This window comes from Solanum stenotomum, chromosome 12 (genome assembly GCF_019186545.1).
Source record: "Solanum stenotomum isolate F172 chromosome 12, ASM1918654v1, whole genome shotgun sequence".
NCBI classification, from domain to species: Eukaryota; Viridiplantae; Streptophyta; class Magnoliopsida; order Solanales; family Solanaceae; genus Solanum; species Solanum stenotomum.
In genome coordinates, this window is record NC_064293.1 from 41,998,299 (window position 1) to 42,019,764 (window position 21,466).

The 21,466-nt window shown below is 30.3% G+C and overlaps 3 protein-coding genes across 3 annotated transcripts in view; 1 reads left to right on the forward strand and 2 right to left on the reverse strand.

Moving 5' to 3' along the window:
- LOC125848255 (PHAF1 protein At3g51130) overlaps positions 1-9,874 on the reverse strand; it is a 135,275-nt gene extending 125,401 nt beyond the window's left edge. The window contains exon 1 of the mRNA XM_049528091.1: positions 9,871-9,874. The gene's annotated coding sequence lies outside the window, so the exon portion shown is untranslated. The remainder of the gene's footprint in view (positions 1-9,870) is intronic.
- On the reverse strand, positions 581-4,365 carry LOC125848259 (agamous-like MADS-box protein TM6). The gene is made up of 7 exons (XM_049528095.1): positions 4,004-4,365; positions 3,857-3,923; positions 3,701-3,762; positions 3,240-3,339; positions 1,292-1,333; positions 1,133-1,177; positions 581-1,024 (listed from the first exon to the last, which is right to left on the reverse strand). Exons 1-7 carry the CDS (start codon positions 4,189-4,191, stop codon positions 851-853), a joined length of 678 nt encoding a protein of 225 aa, XP_049384052.1. The 5' UTR covers positions 4,192-4,365; the 3' UTR covers positions 581-850.
- Positions 9,875-16,720: 6,846 nt separating the features above from the next.
- On the forward strand, positions 16,721-21,055 carry LOC125849554 (aldehyde dehydrogenase family 3 member F1). The gene is made up of 10 exons (XM_049529654.1): positions 16,721-16,973; positions 17,634-17,702; positions 18,465-18,561; positions 18,763-18,969; positions 19,184-19,308; positions 19,593-19,697; positions 19,829-20,001; positions 20,079-20,169; positions 20,330-20,479; positions 20,588-21,055. Exons 1-10 carry the CDS (start codon positions 16,782-16,784, stop codon positions 20,846-20,848), a joined length of 1,470 nt encoding a protein of 489 aa, XP_049385611.1. The 5' UTR covers positions 16,721-16,781; the 3' UTR covers positions 20,849-21,055.
- Positions 21,056-21,466: the final 411 nt, after the last annotated feature.

The window sequence follows — 21,466 nt, forward strand, 5'->3', positions numbered from 1 at the left end:
AACAAGGACAATGAAGGAATTTTCAACTAAATATCTTCTATAGAAAATCATGTTATAAGGAAATCAATATTTTTTTTATGCATATGTAATAGATGATAAATCTTTAACCACACAATTTCCTAATAGCATCCATAGTGCCAAACGGATCTAAAGCAAAAGCATATTCGGGGAATTATTTGACTATGCCAGTTCAAACGAAAGTTGTATTGTTGATACCTTTATCCCTGCAAGATCCTCTTTAATTTTTTTCCTTAGAAGAAAAAATGTGGATGCACATATTTATAACAATTCATGATAATATACAAAGCTTATAAGTGCATCGTTACAATTGGATACAGCTACCTAATACATACATTTTTGACATGTAATCTATGTGTGGTAGATCTAAGATAACAAGTACAGGGAAAAAATTTGATGAATCAGATAATTCAGAATGACCTAAGTAGAACATATATAGATCTTAAGTTAAATTTAACAGATTAGCTCCATTGATGACAAAATATTAAGAACTAGATTCACATATGAAGATACATATTGCATAACATTCTAAAAAGAACCTAGTGGTATGGACAGCTAACAATCATGTCGAAATGGAAAATTGATTAATTGAACATACATTCAAGGCATCACCCATATATATAGGAGTTGAAACACCTAGAATAATAAAGTGCTTAATACAATAAATAGGACAGGAACCAAATCCAGACTCAGAGCAAAACCTAATTAATTAGATAAAGTAGTAGTGTTTGCAGTTAACTTTTTTAGTAATAAGATATAATTTGGGAAGTTGATTCGAATAAGTAACTCAGCATTTAAGGTTTAACCGTCATTGCTGCAAATTGATATATCTTCAGGAGAGACGTAGATCACGAGAACCAAATCCTTCCTCATTTTGAAGATTGGGGTGCAATGGTTGTAGGCGAAAAGCATAAAGGTTGTGTACTCCATTCGCAAATGCCACAGCAGAGTTGTAATGCCCCTCATTTTCCACTACACCGTACTTCGGATCTTCACATTTTGCTTCCTTTGATAAAGCAATTACGTACTTTTTGTGTTAGTAAACAATTCCCCCATTAATCAACCAAAAACAAATAAATCAGCATATGAACTGAATTTGTCAAGAGATATTTACCAAGTCAAGTACGAGGTTTCCATGTTGCTCTTCTAAGTTCCTCACCTATTTTTGTCATATAGAAGAACCCATTGCACTTTGTAATATGTCCCAGGCAAAATGAAAAGAAAGGAATTCATCTAAAATATTAAAAAGTAGAATTAACAATGAAAAACTTACCTTCTTCCTGCAGGTGTCTGTTTGATTCTTGATAACGTGGTACTGTAGGAAATCATAGAGGCTCTTATAATTAAGAACGTAAATAATATATGTGGAAAACTAATTCTAATTTTATTTGATGACGATGTAAAACACAAAAAGAGAACACTAAAATGTAGTTTGATCGACCTATCTTATGATCAATTACATGAATGAGTCACCAAAATATTACTACTGTACTATTCTTTTCGTTTCAATGGTCTTCTCTACCAAGTACTGATTCAAAATGGGGGAGCAAAATCTTATAGCAAGGCAAACAATTATAGCAATGAAAGGCCATCCAGGTACAGAAGAAAGCACATTAGCTCACTCCATGGCTACCACCTACATAGACGGAGACCATTTTTGAGATTGCACTAAGCCTCTTCAACAGGCCCTAATGGTATCATCCCCTGACTAACACAGCCATCAACCGCCTAAATGAACTTTCTTATGTTGCAATGTGACATACTGCTTCAACACAACTAGAATTGGGCCTCAACGTACTTGTAGTGTCGCCAACCGTTTTAAAAGGCTTGTTAAGCTTAGTGAATGTTTTGGTGCACGAGTTGCTATTGTTGAGTGAAAACCCAATGATTTGGGCTTCTGGAGATTGAGGGTTGAGCAGAGGGCTATGTTTGAAAGATCAAGTGTGTCACGCATTGTGTGTGGCACAAACTAGCTACATGGCTTATGGAAAAGGTATTTGAAGTGTGTTGTGATTATGATGTTGGAGAGGTTCCAAAAATTGTTGTGGACACTAATGCTGCTGCTGATCAAGGGGTTGAAGCATTGGTTCCTTCTATTTTAAAGTTTCTACAGTTAGGGTTTAGTTTTAATGATGACAAGCTTAATGTAAGTGCTTTCTATGTATGCAGGATTACGCAGCTTAACACATAGAAGCATATGAAGGGAAGTCAAGTAAAATAGCTATATGCTAATATACCTGTATGGGAAGAACTCAATCAACATCTGTTAAAGAAAGAATCATCTCGAGTGAGCAAAATTAAATAAGAAGATTCTGCACTTATTAAAGCTCAAGATCTCAAGGCAGTAATCAAATGACCTCTATGGAAACAAGTACCAAAACACATATTTCTCGCCAAAACTCTAGAAGCTAATCAAGTCCAATTGAAGACTATGAAGACTTACTCAACGGCTGCATGTGAACGCTCTACACTTATTCTTGGAAAGAAAGAGTTGGAAAAATATTGGAAGTACATATGTGGAATAGAAAAGAATTTTCTTCAGGAAGATATTCAGGAATTGCAAATGCAACTTAATAGCAAGCGCAAATCCTTCGGTCATAGCTCTATCAGATCTAACCAATTGAATCATGATATGAAGTCAACCAGTAAAAACCTTGGCAGTGACAAACCTGCCTCTAGTAGGTCTACATATCACTCTGTCACTAATAATACGAAGATAGATTACTCAACTAGCTCAGGTTAGTCAACTGAAATGAATTCTAAGAGTGACAAACCTAATTTAGGCAAGTCGACTCATCAATTAGTCACTGAGTAGCAATTCTTTCAAACGTATCATTTTTGTGATAGAAGTGGTCACGAATTTTATAAATGCATATTTAGACACCCAGACACTCATGGTTTGACCTTAACGTATTACAAATAACCTTGAGTCTAACCTTGAATGCTCAAAGCTTCACCTGTCACAAAATGTTTGGCATTTTTGGCAAGTAGAACAAGACCAGCTTGAAGAACTATTAAAATAAAGTGAACTTTGCCTAACATCTAATATACACTATTTCACAATTTTGATAAAAGAAGATATCCTGAGTACTTAATTTTTTGATAAAAGTTAAAGTTATCCTGAGTACTTAATTTAGGTCCATTTAGCTTCACAAACGGATAAAATTTATTCTAGATTAGCATAACCCCAAAAATGTAAAGAGTAAGGTACGAATAATAACCTTTCTTTCACGAATCTCAGCTACAGATTCAGTGATGTTCTCCTGCAAGTGGCATAGTTCCTGCAAATTGAGTCCGCTCATGTCTTCCCCTGTTCTCTGCCTATCAACAGACACCAACATCAGACATTTCATTATCATTGCTTGATTACACATACCAAAAACAAAAATAAAAATGATCACATGATAAAACTCATTAACCATCCTTCAATTGCTCAAATTAGAAAGTTAAAAGCTATGTTATTAATACGACGACATATTCAATGTAATCCACCAGTAGGGTTTAGGGGAAGGGTAGAGTGCACACATATCTTAGCCCTACCTCATAAGGATAAAGCATTTTCAAATAGTTTTGAAAAAGGGAATACAAATATGGGTGAAGTAACAGCAATGATATGCAGAGTAGTACACAATATGTACAAGAAAGAACAGTAACGAAAACGAAATAATGATCCTAATATTACCTTATCTCTCTTCTTAGCTTGTTATTGATCTCTTGCAATCTCTTCAAGTTTTCTTGCATTTTCTGCACACATACATTCAAATTACAAATTGATTTCAATTTCTAGGGTAAGAGTATACTAAATCAAAGTTCAACCACAAAATTTAAGAAATTATACCTCGTAGTGAGTGCTCCAAATATCAACTCCAAGTGCACTCTGATACTGATCAATCATCTTTTTTGTCCTAGAAAATAAACATTAAACCTCTTTTTTTTTCAATAAAGTAATTTTTGTGTGTGTGTGTGTGTTGAGAACATAACATACGTAGTGTTTGGGCTTGTGTACTCATGATATTTCCTGGTGCTTGATAGCATGATGAGAGAGATCTTAGCGTCACAAAGAACAGTAAGTTCTTTAGCTTTCTTGAAAATACCATTTCTTCTCTTGGAGTAAGTGACCTGCCTGTTTGTCGAGTTTTCGATCTTCTTGATCTCAATTTTTCCACGACCCATTCTGGAGGAAGTAGAAATTGTTGTAATGGAGATGATGAAACAAGGGTCATGTTCATTGTTGATGAATGATGAAGTTAAAGAGAGGAAAAAGTGAAGAGAGATGGGCGGGTTAGTAGAGAAACTATATCGGGAAAAGAAAGATAGAAGTGTAGTAACTGCACTACTATAAGCTTTTGCCTATTTTGTGAAAGTCTCTGTGTCTTTCATTATCTTTACTGTTTAACGTGTGATGTCGGCTCTTTGACCAGGACAACTCCTTATTCACCATTACCTAAGGGTTTTTTTTTTTTTTTTACGGTTGTAAATTCCGTTTTCTATTCATCATCTCCCCATCCACGTATCAGCATCCACATTCATGTACTGGGGATATTTCCGCCCCACCCGTTCAATCAGGCCGTCCGAGATGGAGGGCATTTTCATTTCCTCCGGACTCAAGGATAGTTGGTATAAGTAAAATAATGCATGCATTAACTCTATGTATTAGTATTATTTTATTTGGTACATTTTTTCATGTTATTTATAAGGGATAAGGGTCTAAAAAATATCCTAATTTTGGTCGGATTTGTTGTTGCGATACTAAACTTTCATAAGAACCTATTACCTATCTAGACTATTTAATTCCGTATTTTAAACATATATATTTGCCCACGTGGACATAAANTATTCATAATTTTAGAAAGCAAAAAAAATTCAAAAAATAAGAGCCATGTTCCTCAACTCAATCACGATTGCAATTGAACAAATTCGATCACAATTGAAAGATTGATCCAAAATGTCAAAATCATTCTCACAAAAACACATTCAATTTTTAATGACTGAAAATTTAATTTGAAATTAAGAAATTATAATTTTTCCATTAAAAAGAGCTTCAAGTTCATCACATTCAAACACTACCATAAATAATAATTTTGAAGCAAGAACAAATTGTTGGCTTTCTATTTTTTCCCTATTCGTCACACCCTTTTACAGATCCAAAGGAAATGGAGGTGGGGTGGGGCAGTTCAAAGAAAGAGAAAGAAGATGGAAAGTTCAATGAAGAAGAAGAAGAAGAAAAAGGCGATGCAATGATGATTGAGGCTGCAAATATGAAGAGAAAAAAAAAGAGGGTGAGGCTTCTAAGAGGAGAAATAGGGTCGAGATAGGGGTTTCAAAGAAGGAGAAATTAAAGAGGTGGGGGGTTCGACGAAGAAGAAAGAGGTGGTGCAAATGGTGGTTGAAGGTGAGAGGGGTGGTGGGGTGTGAGGAAGATGAAGGAAAAAAAGATTATTGGCTAAAAAGAAAAAAATGGGGCCCACTTATTCTTTTTCTATTTAATTTTTGATATTTACGCGCAGTAAATTTTTTGACTTGCCACGTCAGCTGTTTGGGTGATATTAAATTCACTTTAAAAGAGATAAGGGGGGTAAATAATTACCCGTAAAGTTTAAGTACTAAAGTAAGTTTTCGTGCCAAGTTCAGGGGGGTTTTTATGTATTTTCCCTAAGTAAAATAATGCATGCATTAACTCTCTGTATTAGTATTATTTTATTTGGTACATTTTTTCATGTTATTTATAAGGGATAAGGGTCTAAAAAATATCCTAATTTTGGTCGGATTTGTTGTTGCGATACTAAACTTTCATGAGAACCTATTACCTACCTAGACTATTTAATTCCGTATTTTAAACATATATATTTGCCCACGTGGACATAAAAAATAATGCAAAATTATAAATAGTAATGTGTCCACGTGGGCATATATATACCTTTAAAATACACTATTAAATAGTTCAGGGGGTAAAAAATACAGTATTAAATTGTCTAGGGGGGTAATAGGTCCTTATGAAAGTTTAGTATCGCAACAACAAATCCGACCAAAGTTGAGATATTTTTCAGACTTTTATCCATATTTATAACTAATATTTGCGTTATTTATATATTTTATTGTGTGTTAAGGATAGACTGTCAATATGGGCTGGCCCACCCTATCCGGGCCAACCCATACAGACTTTGCAATTTGACGGGTCAGGTCGGGCTAACCCATTTTTTATGTAGGTCAGAAAATGGTCGGCCCAGCTCACAAGTGTGTGGGCTACAGGCTTTGCCGGGTCTACCCTCTTTTCTTAAAAGTATATTTTTTATAATTTTTAAAATTAAATTATAATTTAAAAATATTATCATAAATATCGACTAGTGTTGCTACTTATTAATCAAATACACAAATAAAATTATTTATATAATATTTATGAAGTTTGATTTCAAGTAAAAACATAAATAGCTAAATAGAAATATTAACCTAATTGTTTTCCAATGATCATAATAAAACACAAAAACTATGATAATATTCCACAGGCTATGGCTTATGTAGTAATTCCCTAGAAATTTTAGGAACTTTATTTTATGTAGTACATATTTTATAAACATAATTTGTATTTAAATTATAATAATTCAAACTTTAAATAGATTTTGAGTATAGACTCCAGTTATTTTTAATACTCTATTTTATTTTTATTTTTAATTAATTTTTATTTGGCCCACAGGCCGGCCCTATCCATATTTCTCAAACTCCACAAATCGACAAGTTTATTCAGACCCGGCTAAAAGGCTCTTTTCTAAAATGGGCTCCAAAAATCGTAGTCCAGCCCTATCAAATCACGGGTTAGGCCAGGCCGGCCCAACGAGCCTAACCCATATTGATGGCTCTAGTTAAGGAGTGTATTACTAATATCATGAATTGTTAGGTATTAGTGATGCAAGAGTTTTTAATAGGAAAAATTACGCGTATAAGCAAACTTATACTAGTTAATTAGTTAACATAACTATAGTTTGCCTTAATTACAATTCACGACCTACTTTTAGCTACAATTATGTGGTGCAACTTTTTAGTTTTGTATAATTTGGAATTTGTATAACTTTTGTATAATTCGGAATTTGTATAATATAATTTGTATAACTTTTGTATAATTCAAAATTTTTATAATATATTTGTATATTGTTTACACTTCTGATGTTTGTAATTGCATAAATTTGTTATTTCCAGTTTATACAAAAATAACTGAATTATACAAATGCACTCGTAAATTATACAAACCTGTGAACTTTACAAACGAGGCAGCATAAACTGTATTTGCAGCCCGTAAATATGCAAACTATAGCTATGTAGCATAATTAAGTTTATTATAGTGGCTATTTGCGAAAGTTCCCTATTTTTAATATATGTATTAGCATAGTTAAAGACTCAATTGTCCCTCAAACGCTTTTTTACATTTTTTTCACCATAATTGTGAAGGGTATCTTTGTAAATAAATATTTTTATGCAATACGTGATATTTTTAATACATCAAACCAAACAATGCATAATAATTAGTCTATGTATATCAATGCAAGCATTACCAATACATTCTATCTAACATTATTCTTATACACTCTATCAAACGACCCAGGGGAACCACATTCGAAGGACCTGACTATCATGTAAAACTAGATTTTGAATTGAATTAAAAATTAACTTAAAGAGGGGGAGATTGTCTTAAAAGAGTAACTTATCGATGTGGATTCTTCTCATATATCACATATAACTTTACCTTTGTATCTTAGGCCCCTAAAATTTTAGTTCTTGATGCTTTATAAGTGCTAGGGAACCAATACATGAATAAGAGAATTTTGAATGCTACTGTATTAGTTAGGCATACAAATTAGGCAAAAGAAGCAAAACAATGTAACTTTCTAATTCTATAAAATAACACAAAATTTTAGTGAAGTGATTAATCGGCACCATTGATCCTTGCCGCTAATAGTGCCATATTCATAAATCATAAGTAGTTGCACTCAAGGTTCAAGGGTGTAACTTAATACTGTAGTTACTAAAGTAAATTAAGCATATCATATGTTTTAGGTTCAAAATTGAGTAAAATAAAAAATAAGCCAAAAATAGTATAAATAATTTAAAAACGAGATTGTCGGATTGATACTTATATTAATGAAAAATAACCCATACCCAATAGACTTATTAATTGAAATACATGAAAATTAACCTGAACACTTAATTTATGTATATATATGATAAAACCTCAAACTCTTCAATTACATGAACTTCGTGGCATTATTTTTATCAAGGTCATGAAGCAATTACTATAATTAAAGTGTCTATAACGTGATATGAAGAGAGCAAATTTTGCTATCCTAGAGGAGGACAATTACATGCTCGAGCTGGCCCAATTATTTCATATACTATAACAGAGTGGCATGCATTTCCAGTTGTATAGTTAACTCGAGACATATCAAATCTTCATTTATTACAAGAAATATTAATGTCTCTGGACATTATTTAGTTCACACTTCACAGTAATTAAGTCATTAGTAATGAATGACATGCAAACTCACAGCAACTAAGATTGTTAGCTTATCAGGAACATAGATCTAAGTTATATTCATCTCAAATAATTTATCCTGATTTTTAAAAATTTAACCCTAAAGTTGAATCTAAGCAATCTTATGTGGCACCTCTCTATGGCCACCATTCTTATTTATTTATTTTCTCAATTTTTTGAATTTTTTTTATTCATTTCAATAATCTATTAAATACCTCTAATGCATCATTAACCTACAATTAAAGAGGATAATGAAAAGTTTTAACATAAAGAATATCTTTATTGTTGTAATAGAGAATGAAGAGTTGTAACGGTTTTCAAGAACTTATTGCAATCAACCAATTAAAAAACTATATAAAAAAAAATAGGTAGAATAGCACATAATAAAAACCATGTAATCTGAAGGTAAATTGACAAAATGAAAGAATTTTTGCAAGGGAAAATGTACTACTCAAGGTAAATTGAATTTTTAAAAGCTTCACTGTCTCAAATAAATCGAATTTTTGATTTGTTTGTATATAAAATTAGGCAGAAAATCGCATAAGCGGAAGGTAAATTAACAAAATGAAAGAATCATTGCAAGAAAAGATTTCTTACTCCATGTAAATTAAAATTTTGAAAAGCTTTATTACCTCAAATAAATAAAAAAATTGTTTTGTTTATACAAATGACATTAGGCAAAAGAGCACATAATGCACAGGTAAATTAACAAAATGGAAGAATCATTACAAGAAAAGATTTACTACTTCAGTTAAATTTATTTTGCTTTCTTTTATAAATAAAAATTATGCAAGAGATAAAATAGAGAACTCATAGCAAAAGAAGGTTTTACTACCTTAAATAAATTGATTTTTTTGATTTGTTTGTATAAATGAATTCATTAGAATATACATGTGTCGATTAAGAATTATTATAGACAAATCTAGCCAAACAAGAACGAAATTCTATTCAGGAATTAAATATACCAAAGATCTAAAGACATCAAAATATCCTCTAACATTTAATTTGCGAATCGTGAAAATGATGCCCACCATGAAGTATTATTTCTCTCATTCTAATCTTTTTTATTTACAAATAATGAGTATAGAGAGTACTGAAATGATATGAAAAATGAAAATAATTTTTTGATTCTCTTTTATGACAGTAAAAAGTATAGATAAAAGTAAGAAGATGGTAATAAATTGAGTAAAAAGTAAAAGAAAAGAAAAAAATTTAAAAGAACTACAATAAAAAGAAAACATGGGAAAGGAAAAGAAGTTAAAAGAGTTACTTTTTTATTTTACTTTATCTGTAGTCACTTCTCTCTTTTTCTACTTTTTTTTATTTAACATTTGAAATATGAAATTATAAAAATATATCAATTAAACTTAATATATATAACTACTTAAAAAGTAAATAAGATTATAGTTTATAGTATTTTTTGAATTTTTTTAAGATAGTACATAAATAACAAAAAAAAAATATGAAGTCAAGAATAGGNTAATATATATAACTACTTAAAAAGTAAATAAGATTATAGTTTATAGTATTTTTTGAATTTTTTTAAGATAGTACATAAATAACAAAAAAAAATATGAAGTCAAGAATAGGAGAAAAAAAAACTAATTATAATAATTAGTCAAAGAGATATTTTTGGCAAATTTTATAGATCAAAAGGAAAAAAAATAAGGAAAGAATAATTTTTTTCTTGAATAATAATAAATTATGATAATAAGGAAGAGAGATGGATGATATTATTTTTCTTTCAAAAACTTTAAAAAAATAGAAGATAGAAAGAGGAATTTAAGAAAAAATAATAAATAGTAGTAATATGAGGAGAGAGATAAATAAGGTTTTTTTTTAAAAAAAAAAAAAATTAAACTGATTTTATAGATCAAAAGACGAATTTTTTTGTGAATAATAATAATAAATCATGACAATAAAGATATGTTTAAGGAGGAGAGATAATAAGATTTTTCATTTTAAAAACTACTAAAAAGGGTAAAAAATAAAAAAATAATAATAAATTGTAGTAATGATAAGGAGGTATGGAAGGCAATAAATCATAATAATGATGAGAAGAGAGATAAATAAGGTAAATATATTTATCATAATATGAAGGTGAGTATCATAAATATGTTAAAAAAAACTTTATATTAAATAAGACACTATTTTATAACTTTTTTGATTTTATGATAATAAGGTAGAAAGATAATAAGATTTTTGATTTTTTAAAAACTATAAAAATGGAAGGTTAAAAAACGAACTTAAGAAAAAATAATGAGTAAATTGTAGTAATGATAAGGAGAGATGAAAGACAATAAATTGTAGTAATAGTGAGAAGAGAGATAAATAAAGTACATATATTTATCATAATAATAATATAAAGGTGCGTATCATAACTATGTCTTAAAAAAATATTAAATTAGACACTATTTTATAACTTCTTTTGAGTTTTTTAACATAAAATATAAATTAAAAAATATTTAAAATTTCAAGAAAAGGAGAAAAAGGAGAACTATGATTCTTGATCAAGAGATTTTTTTTTTATTCTTTTATATATTTATTTTATAGGTCAAGAGAGAAAAAATTTTTAAAAAAGAGAAATTTGGAGAATAATAATAATAAATTAATAGTTATGATAATAAGAAGGAGAGATAAATAAGATTTAATTTAGAAAATCTTAGAAATAGAAGGTGGAAAGATAAATTATTTTTTTTCTATAGTAACAATGAGAAGAAATAAAAAAATATAACAGGTTACAGTAATATCACGAAAAAAGAAAAAGAAAATATTTGAGATTTATTTTTTATTCAAATTTTATAAATCAAAGGAAAAAAGCGTATTGAGGAAAAAGAAAATTTTGTGAATAAGAATAATTAATTATGGTAATAAACTGGAGAGATAAATAAAAAAATATTTTAAAAATTATAAAAATAGAAAATAGAAAATGTNCTATGTTAAAAAATATTGTATTAAATGAGACACTATTTTGTAAATTTTTTGAGTTTATGATAATAAGGTGGAGAGATAATAAGATTTTTGATTTTTAAATAACTATAAAAATGAAAGGCTAAAAAACAAATTTACGAAAAAATAATGAGTAAATTGATGATAAGAAGAGATGAAAGACAATAAAGAGAAGAGAGATAACTAAGGTAAATATATTTATCATAATTAATAATATAAAGGTGAGTATCATAACTATGTCTTAAAAAAATATTAAGTTAGACACTATTTTATAACTTCTTTTGAGTTCTTTTAACATAAAATATAAATTAAAAAATATTTAAAAACTCAAGAAAAGAAGAAAAAGGAGAACTATGATTTTTGTTTAAAGAGATATTTTTTATTCTTTTTTATATATATTTTATAGGTCAAGAGAGAAAAATTAAGAAAAAAAGAGAAATTTGGAGAATAATAATAATAGGAATTTAATAGTTATGATAATAAGAATGAGAGATAAATAAGATTTTATTTAGAAAACCTTGGAAATAGAAGGTGGGTTGATGAATTTTATTTTTTTTTAATAGTAACAATGAGAAGAAATAAAAAAATATAACAGGTTGCAGTAATATCACGAAAAAAGAAAAATAAAATATCTGAGATTTATTTTTTATTCAAATTTTATAAATTAAAGGAAAAAAACTTATTAAGGAAAAAGATAATTTTGTGAATAAGAATAATTAATTATGGTAATAAACTGGAGAGATAAATAAAAAAATTATTTTAAGAATTATAAAAATAGAAGGTAGAAAAAGTAATAAATTGTAGTAGCAATGACGAGGAGAGATGAAAAATAAGATATTTTAAATATATATTTTCTTAAATTGAGACATCAATCTTCAGTTATAACTTTAAAATAATGATATCAACATATAATTATTCTTTCATGTTCATGCCGTTGGTGTCTTCATGTGGATGAGTGCTTGAAGTTAAATTACATCCAGGGATATCATTGAAAATCTTAGTAGTATTTTTAATCAAATCTATAAAAATCTTTTAAATCCCAAGATTTATGTAGCGTCATATCATGATCTAATATGAGTGGATTACTTTATATACAATAACACCATACTAAGCAATTTTTGTCCACCTTTCCCTTTATTTATATAACAAATCAGTAACACAAGCAAGTGCGTACCTCATATTTTACCCCCTGACAAAGACTCTCAAGCTCTCTCACGATACTCTCTACAACTTTACCCGAATTAATAAAAAAAAATACAAATTCAACCTTTCTGCCTATTCTTTCTCAAAATGTCTTACACTTATTTTTACATCAAGATTTAACAATTTCATAAATAATCTCATTATTTAAAAGAATAAATGGAGATCACAACCAATGAAAAAAGTTGTAAAATACACTTATTTTTTTATTTCAAAATATTCATGTTGATCTACATGATCAATGTGAAAACTTATCTATATATATTCCTCTGCACCTTTTTATTTACTATATCTCCATAATAAATTCATACCATAAATTTCATAATAAATAAATAAAAACAATACAAATCCCCAACTTTCCTCCAATTATTTACAAATTTTTCACACTTACCTTTACACAAACATTTAACAAATTCAAATAATTAATTCATACAATTAAATGGCAGCACAACCAATAAATCAAAAAAGAGGTATAAATACCACAAACAAAATAATAAAGATCCACACACACCATTTATCTTCATAGTCACCATCGGCTCATAGTGGTTAATTGAGGTTAGTTTTTCAATATCCAATATTATTATATGGAACTTACCATTTATTGCAATACTCTATCTTTAGTTTGACTTTGACAAATACTTATACATAAGTATTACAATGGATAAAAAAATATAAGGATCGGCCCCAAATAATTAGTTCAGAGAATTGTCAAGGTAAAATATTAATGATAATATTCATGACTATATTAAATTGTTCTTCTAAATATTTATTTTTGAATACAGATACAATTGAACAATCAAGCAAATCGGTTAAAGTGATGTGTGAAAATATTATGCAAGAGCGAATTGCAAATTTCAAAAAGGAACAAGAGTAATTGAAAATATATATATACAGAGGAATTTCACAAGATCAAACAAACAAAGAATGACATGATGTCTTTCATGTATTGATTTCTATGTAGTAGGGAGCTGAAATAAATTATGATTAGAGAATATATTCTCTAAACATCAATCTAATAAAGAATGTTGGGCCGTTATTGATGTATTTATATATTTTAGCAATGAAAATAAAGTATTTTTTAATAGAGTATATATTCTGACTTATTCATTAAGAATGTATTATTCACATTAAATAGATACTAAATTTGATAAGTTTCATTATGTATCATCATTTCAAATGAAAAGATAATGATATGCTCAAATAATATAATGATATAATTAATTTAAAATAAAAATATCCTAACACATATCTATTAATCCTCGCGTGAAACGCGGACATATTCCATAGTTTAATTAGAAGTTCAATTACTCTTATAATAATACTTTGTTACTGGTAAAGACTAGAAAAACCTCAGTTATGAAAAAATAACATATAAATATTCAATGCTAAGTTATTATATCTTCAAATATAAATAAGGATATAATAATTTGATAATGTACACAATGGAAATATTATTAAGTATGTCTGATTTCTTTCCATTTAATGGGTGTGAATTTAAATTATACAAATATCAATTCATAAAGTATATATATATTTTTTATGGTTGGATTAGTTAAAACTACTATAAAATGTTAATACCATTGAAACATGTTTATTCAAGTGAAGGAGATAATATCTCATATGGTCACTTAACTATGAATTTTTTTTAACAAAAAATTACTCAGTTTTGATTTTTAACTCAAAGATCACTTAACTATGAAATATTTCACAAAAAGTCACTCAATTTTAAGTTTATCTCAAAAATCACTCAACTAGGGTTTTTCTCACAAAAAATCACTCACAACTATAAGTGTTTTATTTATAAGAACATAGATGTGCAATAACAACATAGCTAGTCTAATTTCACACATAAATTTTATTATTACCTTTTATAGGATAAAAATGATATTTTCAATAGACTTTCAGTTCAAAAAATATTAAAACACAAATACATTAGGAAAAAGAAAATATTGTAATGGTTTTGATTTCTTGAAACGATACATTCAATATGGATCAAATTTAAAAGGATTAAAAGACACTTAAAATGGAGCATCGAGAATATATCTTTACCTTAAAAGACTATAAGATTTTAAGAAATTTCCTCAATTAAACTAATAAATACTACTACTAATTTAAATAATACTACAAAGGAAAAGAAACTTAAAAAAAAAAGCAAAAAGATCATTAAATATGAGAGATTTAAATTCGACCAAACAACTAATATCTTCTTACCGGTTGTAGTATTAATTACAATTATGATAGTTTTAAATTTGAGCAAGCAAGTTAGTTTAAAGCATTCAATATTACTTCTTTTCTTTCCTGAATATAAGTGGGACTAATAATTGCTGGAGAGGCCCATCACCTATCAGAGTTTAAGAAGAATTGTCCACGTCGGATTTGATCTTGCTATTAATACTTTTACCAAACCGTGTCTAGTTCTATTTGTTAGCTAGCGTTTGATCATAGATTTTTAAATATTCTTGGAAAATATTATTTGGGTGAAATTTTAGCATGTGTTTGATCATAATATTTAAGAAACATATTTCACCTTTTTAGAAAAATATAATTTATATTCATAAGTTTTAAAAACTATCAAAACTAATCATAAGTTTGTATTACAAATCAGTTGGATTTTCGTTGCAACAAATAACAAGTAGTGTCCATGACACTAGAGCAGTGTGGTAGTTTAGAGTGAGTGCAACAAACATCATTCCATATATCGTGAAGTAGACAAAACACATGACTTTGTTACCCTGAGCCGATTGTTCATTATTTTCATCCACAACCATATCATCACTTTCATATTTATTGAATATTTCATCACTACTCTGGTATCGCGTAAAAAATTATGTAATACAACACAAACAACTACTTTAGAGGGTGTTTTTATAAAAGATAAAAGTTTGGTGTAAAATTTCAATTTTTAAAAGATCCCAAATAATGAGATTTAGCCCAAATACTAGAAAAATCTAGTATTTGGAAATGTGGGATATTTGCCAAATAATAGCAAATTGTATGGACAAACACTATTTGCCAAATTTTCCCCCAAATATTACTTGGGAAATCTATGGCCAAACGGGTCCTTAAAACGTGCTACTTCCGTTTCATATCTTTTATTTTATGACTATGTAAATCTATTTTTCTACCTGAAATGTTTAAAGCTACAAAATTAAAGAATATTTTAAAATAACAAGATTCAATTTATTTATTTTACTTTTTTAAACTTGGTGTAAAAATTAAAACTAGTCAAATAAATTAAAATAGAGGGAGTATAATTTTTAGAAGGGTCTTCTAGTCCGAGGCGAATTCAGGTAAAATAGCATTCTAGTTGGATTCGAACTCAGGTCTCACGAGTGGATATTCAACCTTGTACAAGTAGCACAATGACACTCCTACGTTTTTTTATGGGTGCACTATTTGTTATATTTTAATTTCTGTCAGTTTTTCAAAATAGATATACATATATATATTATTTTTTACAAAGTTACCGGATGCACGTGCACCCCAACCTAGAGGGGTGGGTCCGCCTCTCCTTCTAGTAATATATATTATACTTTGTTATGAAGTATAATTTCCTCATTTGATAAGATAGTAAAACCTAGAAGAATTTTAATAATTTTTAGAAACTATAAAATTTTCATGTTTACATTTTTGAGATCTAAATTATATGTCCAAATAAATATTTAAACAAATGAAATTAATAATTTCAAAATCATGTCTTAACGGCACTTATCTTTCTGGTTCCGCATCTTATTAATTGAAAATATACTACTTTGTTGTAATTATTCACAATAGTATAGTTTTGGTTCATAATTTTTTGAAAATTTGTCGTATATAGTATTTATATTTATTCACTGGCATCATACATCATCTTAAAGCAGCATTGAATTATTACCCAAATGAGTTGAAATCAAGGCCCGAGCAATCGCCACGTGAATTATATTGGGAAACGCAACATTTAATGCTTGCAAGATAGGAGTATTTGTTAGCAACAGTAAAAGCAAGATTTAGTGGGAGAAAGGAACAGAGCATGTGGAAGAGTGTGTAATAGGGCTTTGTATTTGAGTTTGATTTGGGGGAAGAAGATTGTTATTGGAGTAGTAAAATTGAAGCCATGAATGGAGTTGAGGAGGATGTGTTAGGTGAACTGACAACAACATTCAGGAGTGGAAGAACCAGAAGTGTTGCATGGAGGAAAGCACAGCTTCAAGCAATTCTCAAACTCCTTGATGAAAATGAAGAGGAGATCTTTGAAGCACTTAAACAGGATCTCGGAAAGCACCCCGTTGAATCTTATCGTGATGAAGTGAGTACCTAATTTCTCCATTTTTGGTTTTTAAACTGAGTTATGCATCTGCTGCTTTAGTTTCGTACACTGTTAATTTTTCATATTAGTTATAAACCAAATTTCTGCTTCAGTAATATACGTAGCACTGTTTATCAAAATTGAAAGTTGTATTCGTTGGATGTGATAAGTGGATGCTTTAAAAACCTACAATTACGAAGAACAGGGCACTAGCAGCTTCAATAGAAAGCTAATCGTGAAAAAAGGTGGAAAAAAGTAGAGAGTAAATGCTGGATAGATGTTATTGATGATCGTTTGTAAGCTTCCAAACAAGTTGAGCATAGAGGCGTTGATAAAAGTGGTAGCAATAGCTGAGCTAAGAGCAAAAGTGTAAGTGAGCGATAGAGTGTAGCTGGGTAAGAATCTGAGGTCCCCTTTTATTAGAGGACCCGGAGGGTCCAATAGCTAGGGATTGAAAACGATCCCTGATCAGTAGGAAACGGCCTCTTGATTTTGGGAGATGGTTGCAAGAATTTACTGCTGCAATGATCAACCTATCACGTCAGCGAAATGGCATATACACTTGAAATTCATATTTGATCAAAACGAATTAAACAACAAAAAATGGTGTATTTAGTGATCCAATGCATGACCAAGGGATTGGTTTTTCACTCATTTCAGGTTGGTGTGGTGAGGAAATCAGCTACCAATGCTTTGCGCTGTGTTGAGAAGTGGATGGCCCCTCAAAAGGTTTGTAATTCTTACTCCTCCCCCCTTCCCCTTGAGAAATAAATAAAATCATCCTCAACTGTTTGAGCATTCTTTGCAAATATCTTCGTTGAAATTAGTTATCAAAAGAACATCTTTGTTGAATTATCCTTAACGAAGTAACACATTCTGAATGTTGGCTGTAACAGCTCCTCTCTTTTCTTTCTTGAATAAGTATGTTAACTATGGTAGAAACAAGTATATTCATTTTTACAACTGCCCTTGTTAAGAATTAAGATTTCTATGTATCGTCTTACTGGTGAATTGCCCAAGTTTTGCTGTCCAAAACAGTCTTACAGATACAAGCAGGCCAGTAAAACTTTGACAAGGTTGAAATAGACTTAGAATGGAACAGATTAAAATTGTTCCGTTCTGTTACTAATATGTTAAGTAGTAGCAACAGGAGCTGCATCACATCCTACAAAAAAGTGTTACAACAAATAGTACATAAAACAATCTGCAGTTCAAATGAATTGTTCAGTAGCAATCAATCCAGAAGTAACAATGAAGTAAACCTTGTGATACTATGACCTTATTGAGACATCAAAGTGCTCTTTACTCTTTGTTTGTGAAAGCTGGTAAATATCTCTTTATGTTTACTTGCTTCTTGGTCATCTAACCAGCAAGTGAAAGTTAAAATTGTTCTTTTATTCATGTTGCTCAGTCATTTGACAGCTATTTTGTGTTTATCTATAACTTATAAACCAAGGTGTTGAGCAGCCACTAATGATGCAATATGAGCAGGCCCCAATACCATTAGTTCTCTTTCCTGCAAGAGGAGCAGTAGTATCAGAGCCACTGGGAGTAGTGCTAATATTTGTGTCCTGGAATTTTCCCATCTGTGAGTAAAATCTTCTTGACTAATACTGCAACTGTCCCATCTCTTCTTTTCTAGTTGCGGAGAAATGTTGACCATCCTAGAATCAAACTAATTCCTTGAACAAAATGACCATCAGGAGCCAAACTAATGTGGATTTTACGTTCTTAGCTGGTTGTCCACAATTGTTGCTTTGTGTTTATTAGTCTGTTATTTCATCTGCAGCCCTAACTTTAGACCCAGCGATTGGAGCAATTTCAGCTGGTAACACAATTGTCCTCAAACCTTCAGAGCTAGCACCAAAATGCTCCTCCATTCTGGCCAATACAATACCTCGTTACTTGGATCCAGAAGCTATTAAAGTTGTTGAAGGTGGACAAGATGTATCAGAACAACTACTGCAGCTAAAATGGGATAAGATATTTTTTACAGGTATAACCTAGCCATTTTGTTTCCTATGATCTTTCTCATGTTTGGGAGGAGCATTTTAATTTGCAGAAGGGCATTCAGCAATAAGAATAATTAAGGAATGACCTAGAAGAAAGAGTTGTTAGTTATGTTTGTCATCAAAAAAAAAAAAAAAAGAGTTGTTAGTTATGAACAGCCACTTGTGTTGATGATGTAATTCTGGCTTCCTGTTTTGCAGGTAGTCCACGAGTTGGCCGCCTCGTAATGTCAGCAGCTGCGAAGCACTTAACACCTGTGACTCTAGAGCTTGGTGGAAAATGTCCTACCATCTTGGACACGCTATCTAGTTCCTATGATATACAGGTTCCCTATGGTTAAATATCCTCTTAATGTAATAATTATTACTTCACGTTTCATCTAAAAAGAAAGTTAAGCTATAAACTGTAAGGGCTAAAACATCTCCCATACGGGACAACTTTATTTGTGGCAAATGAAAGGAAATCGACATATAGCTTGAGTACAATTGGATATTTTTGTCATAGTATATTTCACCAAAAAATTCAGGTGGCATTATGATGAGGAGTAGAGTATATAATTTGTTCAAGGCCGTATTCACATTTTGCTCACAGTACGATGTTGGTTTTAAGGTGGCTGTCAAGAGGATAGCGGGGGGCAAGTGGGGACCATGCAATGGACAAGCATGCATAGGAATCGATTATGTGCTAGTGGAAACACAATTTGCTCCGGTTCTGGTATTAATGGCAGCATGAGCTGTTATATTTATCTTTTTCCTCTTTCTTTCTCAGTAAAAGTTTAATTCTATTTGTCTTTTTGAGGCAGATAGTGTAGCCACCTATTTATGTTGTAGTTTCTGGTATTTCAGATTGAACTATTGGAGAAAATCATCAAGACATTTTATGGTGAAAACTTGAAAACTTTGGGAAATCTTGCCAGAATAGTGAACAAGCACCACTTTGATAGAGTACACAATCTTCTGAAAGATCCAAAAGTTGCAGCATCTGTTGTTTATGGAGGCTCAGTAGATGAGGAAAATATGTAACCCCAGTATCCTATATCCTATTCTATTATTGCTTACATACCCTGTTCCTCATTCTATTTGATGCATCTTTTAGGGTCATTGAACCAACAATCTTGTTGAATCCTCCACTTGATGCTGATATCATGACCGAAGAAATATTTGGCCCATTGCTTCCAATCATCACAGTAAGAGCAAACTGATTTTCAAGAAAATTCGTTCCTATGTTTTACTTGAGAAACGTTGATCTATGCTTCCAATTGGAGTAAAAGGACTTCACTCTCGATTCACTTCATCAGAGAATCTCTTTCAAGAAAATGTCTGACAAGAAAGTGGTTCTTTTAACAGCTAAACAATATCGAAGAAAGCATTCAGTTCATAAACTCAAGGCCAAAACCTCTTGCAATATATGCATTTACCAAGAATGATTCGTTGAAGGAGAAACTCTTGCAGGAAACATCTTCCGGAAGTCTGACTTTTAATGATGCTATGATTCAGGTATGAGGATCCACCTCCTCTTTTCAAATGTATCCTCATTCCCTCAGCTAAATATAAGCAGAAAAAAAGGAGATGTTTAATTTACTTGTCATAATATTGCAATTTCAGTTTTTATGTGATACATTGCCATTTGGAGGCGTTGGTCAGAGTGGCTATGGACGTTACCATGGGAAGTTCTCTTTTGACACATTCAGTCATGAAAAAGCAGTTCTACATAGGAGCTTATTAATTGAGTTGGAATCAAGGTATCCTCCATGGAATAATTTCAAGTTGGAGTTTGTCAGATTGGCTTATGACTATGACTATCTTGGGCTTATACTGCTCTTGCTGGGGTTGAGAGGAATATTCAGAACAAACAGAAGGCAGTAGAAGATGAACTCTTCTCACTCTCAAATAAAGGTTAATCCATCATACAAAAGTGTCTTACCAATTATTAAGACAACTTAATGTTGTCACTGCTCTCTCCAGTGAGAGTGCGAAACTAATTAAGAATTATTATTTATATCCAGAAATCAATTGAAGTTGTCTTATTTGTTTCTATATTACAAACAAAATAAATGAATATTCATGAAAATGATCGTTCTACAGAATTGAGTAACTTGTAAATTGTTGTCCCTTTTTTTTTTTTTCTCGACTTAGACGAACTATTAATTGTTGTTAAGTTACTAGAATTGCAGTTCTCTTTCTGATGTGATTCATCACACCTGTTGAAGAAAGAAACATGCTTGCTGAATAGATTGCTGCCAGGAATTTGGAATTAGGATTTTGTTCATTTTAATAGAAGCATAGACAAAGTAACATAGCAAATCCTCTATAAATTAAGGGCCCGTTTGGCATGCGATATGGTATCATGATATGGAATCATGGGATGAAATTGAAGTTTTGTTTGGACATGTGATATAAAATTTTTGTGTTGTATATTTACTCATAAACATAAAAATCTCATAAGTTGTAAAAACTATTAAAATAGCCCCAATTGTTTATTTA